Source organism: Papaver somniferum, chromosome 5 (genome assembly GCF_003573695.1).
Source record: "Papaver somniferum cultivar HN1 chromosome 5, ASM357369v1, whole genome shotgun sequence".
In the NCBI taxonomy this organism is placed as follows: domain Eukaryota; kingdom Viridiplantae; phylum Streptophyta; class Magnoliopsida; order Ranunculales; family Papaveraceae; genus Papaver; species Papaver somniferum.
In genome coordinates, this window is record NC_039362.1 from 4,196,710 (window position 1) to 4,212,605 (window position 15,896).

At 37.6% G+C, this 15,896-nt stretch overlaps 1 protein-coding gene across 1 annotated transcript; it reads left to right on the forward strand.

The window, feature by feature from the left end:
- The first annotated feature begins 12,872 nt into the window (after nt 1–12,872).
- Nucleotides 12,873–14,110, forward strand: LOC113278672. The gene is made up of 3 exons (XM_026527445.1): nt 12,873–13,485; nt 13,582–13,691; nt 13,742–14,110. Exons 1-3 carry the CDS (start codon nt 12,873–12,875, stop codon nt 14,108–14,110), a joined length of 1,092 nt encoding a protein of 363 aa, XP_026383230.1.
- Nucleotides 14,111–15,896: the final 1,786 nt, after the last annotated feature.

Sequence of the window (15,896 nt, forward strand, 5' to 3'; positions counted from 1 at the left end):
TGACGAGTCTTTCAGCATCTATTGGGGAAAATTAGAAGTTAGTGATGGTTTGAGCCAATTGGAATTTAAGGTCACCGTGGGGCTTGCCTTCAGCTCAGTACTATAATTGAGGATTGCCGGGCAGACCTTTTAGATTTGAACCAGTTGCTTTTTTAGAAATTTGGGATGCAGCAGGTCTATCCACTGAAATAGGCGGCTTCAGAAAATGATTCTTGTCAAAAATGATTTTAGGAACTTTACTTGGTGGCACTGTGTGAACAAACACGATAAATCCACTCACCTGATGGTGATGGCATTCAAGAGAAACAGCCGTAGCAGCCAGAAAATTAATGTATCTTAAAAAAACAAAAAACAAAAAAAAAAAAAAGAGGAAAAAAAAGTAAATGGCTTCGCCCAGGTTTGAACTGGATGGAGACCTTCAGTGTGTTAGAGCAAGTCTTATGGTGGAATACATCCATCTTCCACGCCACCTCAGCACTTGGAACTGTGGATGGAAGCGCAAGTGTAGCGGTGGAATCCAGAGAAACGCTATTAAGAATAGCGTTCAACGCAAATATGAATAGCGCTACCTAAACGCTATTATCATTAGCGTTTGACCACGTCAACGGTCAAAACGCTATTCTCAATAGCGTTAGACGCTGTTCTCAATAGCGCCGAACGCGATTCTCAATAACGCTGACGCTATTCCTATTATCGCTTTAGAATTCTCTTATCCAGAGAACACTCGACCATTCTTCTTCTCTTCTACTTCTTCTTCTCCTCAACAGAAAAAAACCCAAAAAAAACCTAATAATCACCCCGTTTGATTTCTCAAACCATGATTGAAATCCTTGAAATTTATTCAAAGGGTTTGTTGATTGCGACATAAGGAATCGAAGCACACTTCAATTTATAATTTGATTGAGAATCCAAAGAGAGGTTAGTATATTTATATTTTGAGTTTATGTTTATGATTTGATAAAAAGTTAGGGTTTAGATGATATGATTGTTGATTGTATTCAAAATATTCAATTGTTTGATGAATGATAATCAATTTGAACCAGACTATGATGAATTTGACATGTAATTTAGGGTTTAGATGATAAACATTGTGTATTTTGTGAAATTGTCATGAGATAATTAAATTACCACTTTACATTATAAACAATTACATTGTTTGATGAATGATAATCCTTCTTGAGTTCATTGTGTGACTATGTTGCTTTTATTTGATGATTTTGTATAGATTTTGGATATGGATTTGTATATGGATTTGAGTGGAAAGGATTGGGGTGAGAAACATATTGCTCTAAGTTTAAACCCAAATGCTCAAAGCCATGATATTCAGTATAGAAGTAATTTCGAGGACCTTGAGGATTTGTATGATCGTGTGATGGTTCATGAAAGATCTAGGGAAGTTATGCGGAATTCCGGGCTTGCTAGATTGCTTGAAATTAGAATTAAGAGAGGTGATCAACAACTATCTTATGCAATCATAGAGAGGTGGTGGTATACCACCAATTCATTTCATTTTTCCAAATTTTGAAATTGGTTTCACTCCTTTAGATTTTGTTCACTTATCCGGAATTCCTATTGGAAATAATCGTGAAAGATTGAAACACGCATCTACAGTTAGATGGAATCGTAGCGAAAATAAAGACGTAGAGGATACCTACTTTGGACCTTTGCATGGGATTGAAAACTATAGCAAGAAGACGTGTGAATTTCCTATTAGTTGCCTCGTAAAATATATTGAGGGACAATGTAATTACTAATGAAAATTGGGAGATTGTGACTCGATACTTCTTTTTATGGGTGATTTCAAAAAATTTAATGGCACGTTCCACTACAAGAGCAAGCAAAGGTTGGATTGCTTCCTTGCGCGATTTGGATGCACTTGGTAAATATGATTGGGGTTCGGCTTGTTTTAATCACTTTTATAGTAGCATGAATTCGGTTGTTAGAGGTGGAAAAAACATGTGTGGAATGTGGATGCTTGTAGAATATTGGTTTTGCATATATTTTCGTACTTTGACGCCTTTTCTCAAAGAAGATGCACCTTTTGATGTATGGCCCGCACCAATGATATTTAAGAAGGATAGTCTAGTGAAGTATCAAAGGGATAGTGTTAAACACTCCCTTACGACAACTCGACAACAAATTGAGTTGAGGACAATTGTTGGAACGGTATGGCAACCATGGTCTAATAGTGTCTTTAGAGATCATGCTGATATAGTGCATGCTCGTGAACTCTCCATGAAAAGAGTGGCTTTTCATAATCCGGAAAGCGATACTAGTATCTTGTATCTTGGTGAACGGTTTTTAAGGAAAACCAAGGGATTTATAACAATTCCAAGAAGTCCACGTGAAAGATTGGAAGAAATTCCTAACCCCTCGGATCCTATTGATGTGGTTGAAGGACGAGACTATATACATGTTGAAGAGACCAGGTATGTGTGGTGGTGGAGGCGAAAATCTATTGGATTTTTGCTTCCAGAAATCCAGTGTCAAAATAACATAGATGAAGTTGGAGCTGAAAGTACTCAAGATCCAACATTTCTTGTGAATCAGGTCCCCCCAATACATCCATCACGGTATGCATATGACAACGTCTCACAAGCTTCACCTGGATTTCCAATAATGGCATGGTATACGGAACGTTCAGACAGTCATGGCAACCGTGTTCGAGTGCCTTTGCAACCACCCGAACCTCCTCCATTTACGTATGATGTTAGTTGGGGAACAAGGGTTAGTAAAATTTTTTTTTAACTCCTTCAACTATGTTTTTTGCCATATTTTTATGATTTTATTTACACAATAAAAGTTCTTTAATATGTTTGCTATGTTGGTGTTTCTTTTCAGGAGCAATGGAAAGATCTAACTTACAAGATGGCTATGTTAAATGTCACATGATAAGCACGTAAGTGCTACATTTTAAACCCATATGTATATCAGTTAGGACTGAACATTTTTGCTAATAATAACGTTTTAGTGCTTTTGTAGAAAGTACAAACAAATCCTATCGTCTCGACGAATAAACAACTAAAGAAGAGCATTTGCCACAAAAAAAGGAATTTGATGGCACGAAAGAAAGAGAGTTAATTGTGGGCATCCACTTTAAGTACTCATGTATGTAGTACCACTTCCAGAAGTGATGTTGAGCCAAGGAAAGATGGTGGATGACGTGTCAAGCTCCTTCCCCCACATTATAGCCCGTGTCAAAAACAAGAAAAAGTGTTTGCTCAATTCAGGTCATCTTTACAAGCAGTTGATGTCCATTTTGGGTTTGTTCTCAGCATATCAGGTGGAGTAAAAATGTGAATCAAGACGAAAAGAGGACTGCTACTGATGGAAAACAAGGTTCTCATCTGAAGCTAAACTAGGTTTGATGGCATGTCTACACTGAGATTCCTGCAGTGGAGATGGGAAATTTGCAGAAGTTGTTGGATCGAGACTGAGACTGCAACTAAGTGGAGATGCATGCACTGATATATTGAGTTTTGGTTTTGAGCTCGAACCGGTGGTGAGAGTGATAGCAGCAACAACGATGAAGTCTTTTGGGATCTCAGGCTTGAAGAAATTAAACTCGTGTGTGCTGCCATGGCCGTGAACAAGAAGCTTGTACAATACTAAAAATGGGTTTGTCTAGCTGGGTAGGTTGGTTTTGTATGGATTTCTAATCAGTGAAGAGTTGGGTTGTGTTCGATCTGAAATATACACCAGAAATGTTGGCAGTAGTTGGAGAGCTGGAAGTCGGTGTTGCTTAGATGGTCAGAGAATCGGTGGTAGTGTTTGTAGTGACTCCGGTGGGACGAAAAAGTAATATTGTCGCCGGAGTTTGGAATGTCATGTTCTGTATGTTGGCTGATTTGTGTTGGGTATGTATTGGGAGCAACTGCTGGAGCTAACCAAGGAGCGAGTCTGATTCAAAAGAGAAGTTACCGGAGCTGGTTGCAATCAGCGTAGTTGAGTCCGAGAAGGAAATGCTGGTCTTGTGGCGAGTCTGGGAAGGAGATGAGGATTAGCCGGACAGAAGATGGACGTTCAAACGAAGAGAACGGAAGCAGTGGTGATGAGAAAGTTCAGGGTACATGGTTGAATTCTGGTGGAGGTGTTTAGAGACTGAATTTGAAAGGAGCTGTGGCCGAGACTTAGCCGGAAATACGGAAGTGGAGATGGAGACTTCAAGCTAATGCTCTTAAGATGTTATGATGTTCCTGTGATTCAAGGCCGTATAACAAAGGAAGAAGATGGGTGTATCTCAACAGTATGGATAAGGTGGTGGTCTTGGGACCTTGGTGCTAATACGAGATGAGATCGATCTTACTCGAACTGAAGATGGTTGAACAGCTGGGTCTGCCGATATAAATAGAAGAACAAGAAGGCTTTCTGCATTGAACACAAGCTGGGGAATTCTTGTTGTGATCGAATTAATGTACTGCAGCTGAACCGAAGGTGTTTTAGGTCCTGAGAATAAATGGCAGGTACTGACGTTTGCATATGGTAAGGAGATGAAGCTAGCCGGAGCAGAGGCTATGGTCGGGTTAGGCAGGAGTGGTCGGACTTCAGGAGAGCCTGAATTTTCAAACTAGAGTTGGTGTTCGGACTGGGCCTGACAACTTTGCTAGGTATTAATCGTTGGACTTCTTGTGATCGCAGGACTTGATATAATAACTCGATAGAAGTTTTAGAAAGGAGAGGCCGGACGGGGATTCTTTGTAGGAGGATCGTCCAGAGAGTCGTGAGCAGAGACAGAGAACAAGAGGCTGGACTGGGGTTTTGAGTTGCGGATACAGAGCCGAAACCATAGAAGAGAAAGAGAGGCCGATGGCCAGAGAAGAAGAGCACTGTGACGGTGAGAGTTTTGAAGCAGACAAAACAAGGAGAGAAGAAGAGGATCGATTGCCAGTGACGACGGTGATACGGTTTAATTATCTTTCTCTTGTTATTATTTTTGATGGGTTTTGAGAAACCCACAGTTATGTTTTGCTAGACATTTATGACCAGAGTTTATTGGATGACACCACATTGGGTATTAGGCTATCTTTATTTGAATTGATTGATTGAGGAAAAGACCATTATGAATTGAATATGGTTAATTCTTAATATTATTTATCGATTTATTGAAATATGAGTTGTTGCTTCACCGGTTTTGTAAAACCTTTGTGCATAATTGTTAGGATAACAAATATATTTTTCTCATTGTCTGATATTTCATGCTTGGGTTAATTCCTTTGATGGGATATGCTTAAAATAGTCGGGTATTATTTGAGAACCTAAAATTTAGTTTTGTATTATTTCTCGCTAACGCAATTTGATGGTGCATGCTTTGGTTTAGTCTTTTGATGTGCCATGCTTAGGTTGTTCCAGTGATATTTGCGACTCTAATACTTATAATAGGTGATGTCGATAGAACATATGATAAGCAATTATTCATGAGTTATGTTTCATTTCAGTAATTGAGTAGAAATAGTGGTGGATACGACAAACCCTGGTTACTGATTCTCCTAGTGCACTTATTTTATTTGTTTAGTTTAATTTTATTATTTCCTTTTGAATTCTAAAAATACAAAAAAAATTATTGTTTCTGATTAGAGATATTGATTATTGGTATTTCCACCGCTCTCTGTGGGTTCGACCCGTACTTGCCTCTGTCCATTAGTTAGACACCGTGCGATTGCGCTTATCACATATAGGCATCTCCGGATCCTATCATCACAAAGGACAAGTATTGGTTTGAACTAGGTCGTGCACATGCTCTTGGGGAATTAAACTATGGAGGGGAAGGATTAACATCAACAACTCATGATTTTGGACAAAGTAGCAAATGTATAAGCCGTAAAAGACCAGCCACAAATCATGATGCCGCAGTTGATGATACACAAAATGATTATGTTCCACAGGCACAAGATGAATTAGTTCCACAGTCACAATTAACCCAAATGATAAATAATGGTGGGGTTGGTTTTAATGTAGATGAAATGGCTAGGATTTTGGGATTAGAACATAGTGATTCGGGAACATAAAATGTCTTCTCTTAAATGCAATGGATGGTTTTAATGTGAATGAAATGTCTTATCTTTTGTATGATTGTCTTTTCTAATATGTGAATCAATGTCTTTTCTAATGTGTGAATGAAATGTCTTCTCTTTTATATGAATTTAAAATCTTGGAATGCTGATAGAAGCATTTATGTGTCTAATTCGTCCCAATTGTATATATTGTTAGTGCTCGATTTTGTACTTATTTGGTTATTTTATGTCTTTGTAGGTGTTTTTGGAGAAATAAGCTTTTGCGGCGAAATTGGCTCAAAATGTGGCATTTGAACCTCCATAGATAACGTACCAGAAGCAACCTAGAAGTATGCCAGAGACACCCCAGAAATACCCCGGAGGAACCCCGAAAAAGTGTTGAAAACATCCCAGAAAAATTACTAAAGGCACCCAAGGGAAAGTGTTATGCGGACCCCAGCACCCTGGATAAGGGGTAACCTAATTACTAGGGGGAGGTCACCTTCACCTTTTGAATTTTGAAATTGGCGGGAAAAGAGAAACATCTCTGGAAGATTTGTTGTGCGTGATTTGGAGGAGTTTGAGGTCGACTAAACCTCTGATTTTCATAGGATAAACTCCTTATGGGTCTAGGAATCTAATATGGGTGTTGGAAACGATTAACTTGGGCTCAATCGATAGGTTTTTACCTCAACAACAAAATATGGAAAGTCACGTGTGTGACTTGTTTTAGGAAATTCTAGAGAGACTAAAGAGCTATAAACCTTCCCAAAGATTCATATATATCTAAGGAAGAGTTTAGAATCAAAAGGAAAGCTCAGAAACGCGTAGAAACTCCAAAACACAAAATTGCTGCAACTTTGTCGTGAAGAGAAAGGAAGAGATTTTAGAAGATTCTGGAGAGATTTAATCGGTCTTTTTGACATAAATAGATTGGTTGGGTCATATAGAAGAGGGGTAGAAAGTTTGGGAACCTTAGGAGAGCCATAAAAGAATAAATCAGAGTTTGATCAAAATATTTTTCTGCTGCTGCTGCTGCTGCTGAAGAACACGAAGAACAGACCCTCATTGACAGTCGTTCTTCAACAGTGACAACGACCAGCGACTGATGGTCTTAAAACAACAGCGTAGTAGCACTTGTAATTTATCGTTCTTCTGTGACCCTTTCTGGCAGTCTTAAACTCACTGCTTTAGCACTATTTCATCTTTTAATCAACTTTTGGGCTATAAACATGTATTTTGAGCAATTGATTAATATGAGGAGCTAAACCCAAACACTGGGATGACGGAGGAAGCCCTATTTCACGCATGTGGTAATTCTAATAATTCTTTTATGACTATTTGCATTGATTTTTAATCGATTTATGATTTTTATTGAGTGGGTATGATTTCGTTTGATGGTGTATGCTTGGTCTTTGTATTTTTGATACATCATGCTTTTGATTTACAATCATAGCTTTTCAAAAATCTACTTTTTGGCAAAGAATAAGAGTCCATATTTTTAATATTTGATCTATAATTGATTGGAATTATTATTTGAATCACATGAACAGAATTTGGTGGAATCCTGAGTCTCAGTCTCTCTCGACATTGTGATAAACCTTTTGTATATATATCTTTTATTTTTATTTTAAGTCTAGAACCCAATCTTATCGAGTCCGAGTTGAACGAACTTTACTACCACTTTAAAAACTACATCAATTTTTGGCGCCGCCGACGCGGATTTGTATTAGGTTTTAGGTTTTAGATTTATTTTATTTATTTTAGAATTTTTGTTCTCTTTTACGCCTTTGGTATTTTTCGATTCTTTTCAGATTGGAGCGAAGCTACAAGAAAGAAAAAAGTACTATAAAAGGAAAGCATCACCAAAGAAGGAAAGAAGAGAGGAATCAAAAAGAAGTGAAGAAGAATATTTTGTATATAGTTATTTTGTTTTATTTTTAGAAACTGTAAATAGGGTTTTAGTTTTTGTAATTTTTCTTTTTATTTTTGGACACTTTTTGGACTTTATTTTTGGACTGGACATTATTTTTTAAAACCCTACGGAAGGGTTAAGATTAAATATAAACTGTTTGCAGGGAAGGACGACAATTACGATACTGTCTCGGACCCTCGGGTTCGTACACTGACATCGGAGTCGGTGGCCTGAGTCGACTTCAACGGTTCATTGCTTGTCTGGTACGGGAGGTAAGACTCTATCCACCCACGAATCCCCTGTCAGTGGGTTTTATTTTGTGTGACAACTCACACCCCTGCAATAGAATGTCGAACTGGTATTACAAGAGCCAATACAACGAATATCCGACTGAGTTTCAAAATGGACGTCCCTACTTTGACCATAATGTGAATAGTGGTTGGGAACATCAGCCTTTTCAAGGTTATGGCTCATACCTTTATGATCCCAATTACTATCCACACACGCACCGGTCATACGAGCAAAATTCTTATATTTCTCCTTTAGAAGAGTCCCTCAGGAAATTAGAGGAGTCGACACGTAAGTTAGCTGAGATGAATAACTTAGTTTATGACGAAAGAGAACTTTCTATAGAGGAATCCTTCAAGTTGATAGCTGAGACGAACGAAAGAATTGCTCGAAATAATCTTAATTTCCAAGACAGTGATTCCAATAGTACCCTTGAAAATGAGGATAGTTATATGCATAATCAAGATGACGAGGATAAAATTGGTAACACTACTTGTTTAGATGAGGTTCAACCATTTTCATGTTATTATGATGATTATGGTGTAGACAGTGTTGATGAAGAATTTTAAATATGTAGGCATAGTGATCAGGAATTTGTTACTCCAAATGAACTTTATGATGATAGTGTTATTTCTGGTTCAGATCCCGATAATTTTAATGATTATTCACCTATTCAAAAGGACGAGGATTTGATTAGAGATACCACTTCTTTAGATGATGTAGTATTTCCTTTTGATTACGAAGTCGATAATGGTTTAGAGGAACGAGTTTATTCTGAGAATACCGTTTTAGAGTCTAGCGATTTAGAAACAATGGTCTTAGACGAAGAAAATGAACTCGTACAGCTATTAAATATGAGTGAGGATGCGTCACTTGAGCATAACCTAGAAGAAGCAATTGACTATTTTCAGGGTTCCAACGATCTAGAAACTAAGGAAATTGTAGCTAGTCTATCTAGAGATACCCAAAACTCTAAGTTTGGGGGTGATTATCATTCTCCATGTGCCTTAACTCTTAGATAGGTCCCTCACTTCGGACTTGACATATGTGCCTCAACCATTTTGCAAGATTATCTTCATACACGTTTTCCTGAACCTAGTAATGTCTATAAGGAAGTTCAGTTGTTAGAAACCCATCCTCTGGTTGATGAGGTTAGACCAGGCTATGATACCAAGATCGACTTTGTTTTCCCACCAAATATTTTTCAACCAATTGTGGGAACGTATAAATTTCAGATGTGTCAATTATTTAGTTTTGAGACTAAACCTAATTACTTTAAGAGATTAGGGTCGATACATTTGCTTAAGATTGACCACCAGTTTCATCGTGGTCGATTGTGCGAGTCAAAACTGATTGACTTTAAGGATCCTCAATTATTCAGGTTATTATTATGTGCTTTTAAATTTTTACTTGAGTTTCTTCAGACTCTAATACCAGAACCGGATCTTAGCTTTGAGGAATTCCAACCCATGAAAATATTTTATTTGGACCCAGTTATAGAACCTGAACCTGAACCACAGTTATATGTAGTTGTCTTAAACAGGAAAATAGACAAGGGTGCACTTTATTTGTTTATTTTCTTGACAGTTTGCAGATTCCTTTTATTTGTGATAGCTCTATTTGGTTTTGATGACCCACAGAAATTTCGGCTATTACTTTATGATTCTATGAGGTGACTAATCTTTCCTAAGTCTTGCTGAAGACATTAAACTTAGCACTTCTTGGGAGGTAACCCAATCTCATGCAACACGGTAATATCTTTCCTTAACTCTTTTGCTTCAAATGGTAACAGTTTCTCCTTGTTCGTGCTTTTAATTTTATCTTTAGAACATTGAGGACAATGTTAGATTTAAGTTTGGGGGTATGGGAGAAACTTTTTAGTTGCAATAAATAAACTCCAGAGCCTAGAAATTTATGCGTATTTAGGATGGCACTAACCAATCTAAGTGGATGAAAGCATTTTGGTTGTAGGAGTTGAGGAACCAATCAGAATAGATGGAAACATCTAAAGAGTCTATTCATAAAAGCACATAGCTCAGGTGTTAGAAATAACATGATAGTTTCACCATATTTCATTGAGTCCTTTTCACTTCTATTTTTATTTTTTCCATTTTAAACTATGTTTCTCTAAGTGATTAGGTGGGGCACACGATTCAATTTGTTACCACTGCTAGGGTGAATTAGAGTGATTGAGTTACTATATAAAAAAAAAGTTGAGACCGGACCAATTAGACCAATCGAAATAAATATTAACACTTGGATAGCAATATGTGTGTGTTCTCCCTGTCTCCGTCGCCTAAACAAGCGTGGAATGCAGGACCCGTGGGAACTATCGTGTAATATGCTGACAAGAAGCATGCGCTTGGATCCAAAAGATCTATTCATGTCGTTAAAAAAAAAAAATCGAGAAAAAGGTTATTATTCTATGTAGTCAACCACTGGTTCCCTTGTATATGCCAATTTGTTGATCTAGATTTAGGTTATTGGCCGCTGGTTCCCTTGTATATGCCAGCAGTGTTGATATTAGTCAGACCGGTATCTCAGTCCATTAGGATAGGTTCATTTTAGCAGTGGCCTTCAGACAGATATGTGAAACATCGATCATTTGGTCAACATCAACACCATCTATGTTTTTTTATATCCATCTCTTAATCTTTCCATGTGATTAGCTTGACTCCGAATATGATGTCCATAGTGCAACTATCTGAGTAGAGCTCTGTCACTTATATATGAATTTTAGTATGCTTGAGTTCAAACTCGTGTACATCAATTGGAATTTCGCATCAGGGTACTTCCTCTTGTAGTCAATAAGTATGCCAACCAATGAGATTATTTAGTGCCTTCAAAGGTTCGTTGTAGATAACTAGGGTCTGGAGTATTAAGGTTTTGTGGGTATATCTCTAGTAAGCCCTCCCGAGACTATAACTCGGCCACTAGGGACACCTAGGGGTTTAAAGGCTTATTGCATACGCTAAATGCAATCGATGATGCCTGCGACAGTGAGTTAGGATTTTATTTTGTAGATTTGATTTGCTCGGGACTAGCAAATAATAAGTTTGGGGGTATTTGATAGACGCATTTATGTGTCTAATTCGTCCCAATTGTATATATTGTTAGTGCTCGATTTTGTACATATTTGGTTATTTTATGTCTTTGTAGGTGTTTTTGGAGAAATAAGCTTTTGCGGCGAAATTGGCTCAAAATGTGGCATTTGAACCTCCGTAGATAACGTACCAAAAGCACCCCAGAAGTATGCCAGAGACACCCCAGAAATACCCCGGAGGAACCCCGAAAAAATGTTGAAAACATCCCAGAAAAATTACTAAAGGCACCCAAGGGAAAGTGTTATGCGGACCCAGCACCCTGGATAAGGGGTAACCTAATTACTAGGGGGAGGTCACCTTCACCTTCACCTTTTGAATTTTGAAATTGGCAGGAAAAGAGAAACATCTCTGGCAAATTTGTTGTGCGTGATTTGGAGGAGTTTGAGGTCGACTAAACCTCTGATTTTCATAGGATAAACTCCTTATGGGTCTAAGAATCTAATATGGGTGTTGGAAACGATTAACTTGGGCTCAATCGATAGGTTTTTACCTCAACAACAAAATATGGAAAGTCACGTGTGTGACTTGTTTTAGGAAATTCTAGAGAGACTAAAGAGCTATAAACCTTCCCAAAGATTCATATATATCTAAGGAAGAGTTTAGAATCAAAAGGAAAGCTCAGAAACGCGTAGAAACTCCAAAACACAAAATTGCTGCAACTTTGCCGTGAAGAGAAAGGAAGAGATTTTGGAAGATTCTGGAGAGATTTAATCGGTCTTTTTGACATAAATAGATTGGTTGGGTCATATAGAAGAGGGGTAGAAAGTTTGGGAACCTTAGGAGAGCCATAAAAGAATAAATCAGAGTTTGATCAAAATATTTTTCTGCTGCTGCTGCTGCTGCTGAAGAACACGAAGAACAGACCCTCATTGACAGTCGTTCTTCAACAGTGACAACGACCAGCGACTGATGGTCTTAAAACAACAGCGTAGTAGCACTTGTAATTTATCGTTCTTCTGTGACCCTTTCTGGCAGTCTTAAACTCACTGCTTTAGCACTATTTCATCTTTTAATCAACTTTTGGGCTATAAACATGTATTTTGAGCAATTGATTAATATGAGGAGCTAAACCCAAACACTGGGATGACGGAGGAAGCCCTATTTCACGCATGTGGTAATTCTAATAATTCTTTTATGACTATTTGCATTGATTTTTAATCGATTTATGATTTTTATTGAGTGGGTATGATTTCGTTTGATGGTGTATGCTTGGTCTTTGTATTTTTGATACATCATGCTTTTGATTTACAATCATTGCTTTTCAAAAATCTACTTTTTGGCAAAGAATAAGAGTCCATATTTTTAATATTTGATCTATAATTGATTGGAATTATTATTTGAATCACATGAACGGAATTTGGTGGAATCCTGAGTCATAGTCTCTCTCGACATTGTGACAAACCTTTTGTATATATATTTTTTATTTTTATTTTAAGTCTAGAACCCAATCTTATCGAGTCCGAGTTGAACGAACTTTACTACCACTTTCAAAACTACATCAAATGCTTACAGTATTTGAGTTTTGGTTACAGGTGCAAAATGGACGATGAAAGTCCGCTAAGGAGGTATGTACTAATGACGTATGGTATCGATCTTAGTATTGGTGATGATAGCGAGGAGAGAGCAATTGTGGTGTACCCGCGTATGACTCAAAGAATGCATAGGCTCTTCCAACCGGTGCCTCAAGAAGTATTGACGCGACAAATGGTGGACATGCAACGAGAGGACGGAGATGCAAGGATGATGCATGACTGCTTTGGACCTAACTGTACTTGGGGCCCTAAGAAGTTCCACCAATGTTTGGGTATGTATCGACCTCTTTTCTTACGTATTCTAAGTGAAATAGTTGTTGCGGATCCTGCTTTTGATATACAAGTTGATTGCACCGAAAAACTTGGCCACTCTCCCCACATGAAGATGTATGCCGTAATGAAATGTTTGTGTAAAGGCATAGCCGCTGATAGCACAGATGATTATGTACGTATGGGAGCGTCGACTGTCTATATGTATGTGAAGAGGTTTACCAGGGTAATTGTTCGCCACTTTGGTCCAAGGTACATGCGACTTCCTACAAGAAAAGACACAGAAAGATTATTGGCAGAAAATGCGGCTAGAGGGTTTCCTGGAATACTTGGAAGTGTTGATTGTATGCATTTTCAGTGGAAGAATTTTTCAACAGCATGGGCAGGTACGTTCCGTGGGCATGAGAAAAAACCTACCATAATCTTAGAAGCCGTGACATCATATGATCGGTGGTTTTGGCATGGTTTCTTTGGAACGCCAGGGTCGAACAACGACTTGAATGTCTTGGCTCAATCTCCACTTTTTGATAACATGGTTAATGGTTTAGCAGCTCCTTGTAATTACCGCATCAATGCCACAACTACGACAAGGGTTACTACTTGGCGAATAATATATATACAAGATTTTCTTGTATTGTGCAGTCATTCAAAATTCTTTTCCCAAATCAGCCAGCTAATACGTTGTTCAATAGATACCAACAAGCGAAGAGGAAGGATGTTGAAAGGGATTTTGGAACTCTCCAAAACAAGTTCCAAATAACAAAAAAGCTAGCATTTTACTGGTATAGAGAGGATATAAACTTTATTATCAAGGCTTGTTTGATTTTGCATAACATGGTCATTGAGAATGAAAGACGTAACTCAAATTTGGGTAAAGTCGTGAACGAACCAATACGACATGTTACTGGAATACCGAGGTCGTACCACGAGTTAAGGAATGATGAAGCATATCTCCATCCCGTTTTCGGAACCATCCCGCTTTTGGAAATTAAATATCGTGATTACCAATGATGAAGTGAACTCTTAGAAATGATGAAGCTTGACAATGAAAATCGGATCATGTTAAATTCTAAATATTAGTTATTTCAATTCATGTAATGTCGCTTTTAGTTTTTTTAATCCATGTAACTTAATCTATGAAATGAAAATTAGCTAATTTAAATCTTGTTTCAATTTCAAATTTATAAATTTTGTTTATTTTCAAAATTATAGGTAAAGAAACAGGAGTGATGTGAGAAGAGTGTAAGAAAATAAATAACACAAAACGCTATTATTAACAGCGCGAAACGCAATTGTTAATGGAGCTGAACGCTATTGTTAATGACGCTGTTGCAATGCTGTTGTTAATAGCGCTGAACGCCATTCTTAATAGCGCTCGACTAACTCTATTTTGATTAGCGTTCAGCGCCATTCATATTGGCGTTTCTTGTCCTCTACTGCACCAATCGTATTGGCGTTCAACGTTATTCATATTGGCGTTTCCATGGATTCCACGGACCCTTCCACCAAACCATGAAACCTTGCTTGGATTTTCTGTGGAAAACCCCAACTTGGAAGCCACTAGACTTGACATTCCATGAATTTTCCACACTTGGAATAGGTTGGATTCCACCATAAGACTTGCTCTTAGACTGACGTAATAACCAACTACACCACGAAACCGTTGTTGGTCTATAATTTAAGAAAATATTCTATAAAGGCTTTACAATATACAAACGAATACCAGGAATTCGTCGTCAGAATAGATTTTGGATCTGGATATATTTAAGGGAATATATGATCTGGACTCTGGAGTGCTCAACACAAGCATTGGATTATAAGATGTTCTATTATTGCCCGGTTAACTAGACTTTTGTCTAAAGAACTGCCTAAGTCCGCGTCAATTTAATGCCTCATACTCTCTGGCCATGCAAAACCTTCTACAAAAAAAAAACACTATTGTTCGGCAAACGTATATGGATTATGGAACTATAAATTCCATCGACCATCAAACAATTTGTAGTTGCAGGAAATCCTACACTACACCCCTCACAAGATTTCATTAACATTCAACTCATTTTAGATGAACAATCTTAATTTTATTGATGAATCTTTGAACAATCTTACAAGAAAAAAAAAAGAATCAAGAACCACTACTACTCTAGTTTTTCTCTCTCCTATTTACTTGTTTCTCAATTAGAAAAAGATATCTCCTTTCCTTTACAACTGAATGACTATTTATAGGAAAATACATAGTGGATGACAGCTAATCTATCCTTTATTTTCGGATATGGTTTGCAACATTCTCGCAACCTCACAAATAATAATCTCGCGAACTCTCTAATTTTCGCAGGACTCTCACATCTTTCTCATGATTCTAGCTGACGTCATTTATTATATCATTTCTGAAATTGTTCTGCGACGTTGTTGTGTTGTGTTGTTGTTAATTTCGCTGAGGCATTATTGCTGCGAGATTCTGATCCTACATCTTGCCTCTTTATATCTTCTCTGCAAAGTAGAGAATGATGTGAGAAATGTGCAGCTGTTCATTCTTCATATTTGCATTTATCACACGTATTCTTTCTTCCATCTGTTTCTTGACACGTCTTCTGTAACCGCTGCTTTTCAACCGCTCACGTCTTTTCGTCTTAATGGTGTTTATTTCTTCGAGTAAAAAATCTTATATATCTTTACTCTTCTTTCCACTTTCTTTTTACTTTCTCTTCTCTTTTTATTCTCTCATCTCTGCAACTTTGTTCTTCGTAAGTTCTGCTACTGTAATTTTCCCTCTTCAATCTTCTTACTTTTATTCATTCCC

What these genes read in the sequence shown, in the direction of transcription:
- LOC113278672 (XM_026527445.1), top strand. Translation starts at nt 12,873, where the DNA reads ATGACGTATGGTATCGATCTTAGTATTGGTGATGATAGCGAGGAGAGA. An exon ending in TTTTTCAACAGCATGGGCAG is followed by an intron (nt 13,486 to 13,581) that starts GTACGTTCCGTG and finishes TTGGAACGCCAG; the next exon opens with GGTCGAACAACGACTTGAAT. An exon ending in ATGCCACAACTACGACAAGG is followed by an intron (nt 13,692 to 13,741) that starts GTTACTACTTGG and finishes TGTATTGTGCAG; the next exon opens with TCATTCAAAATTCTTTTCCC.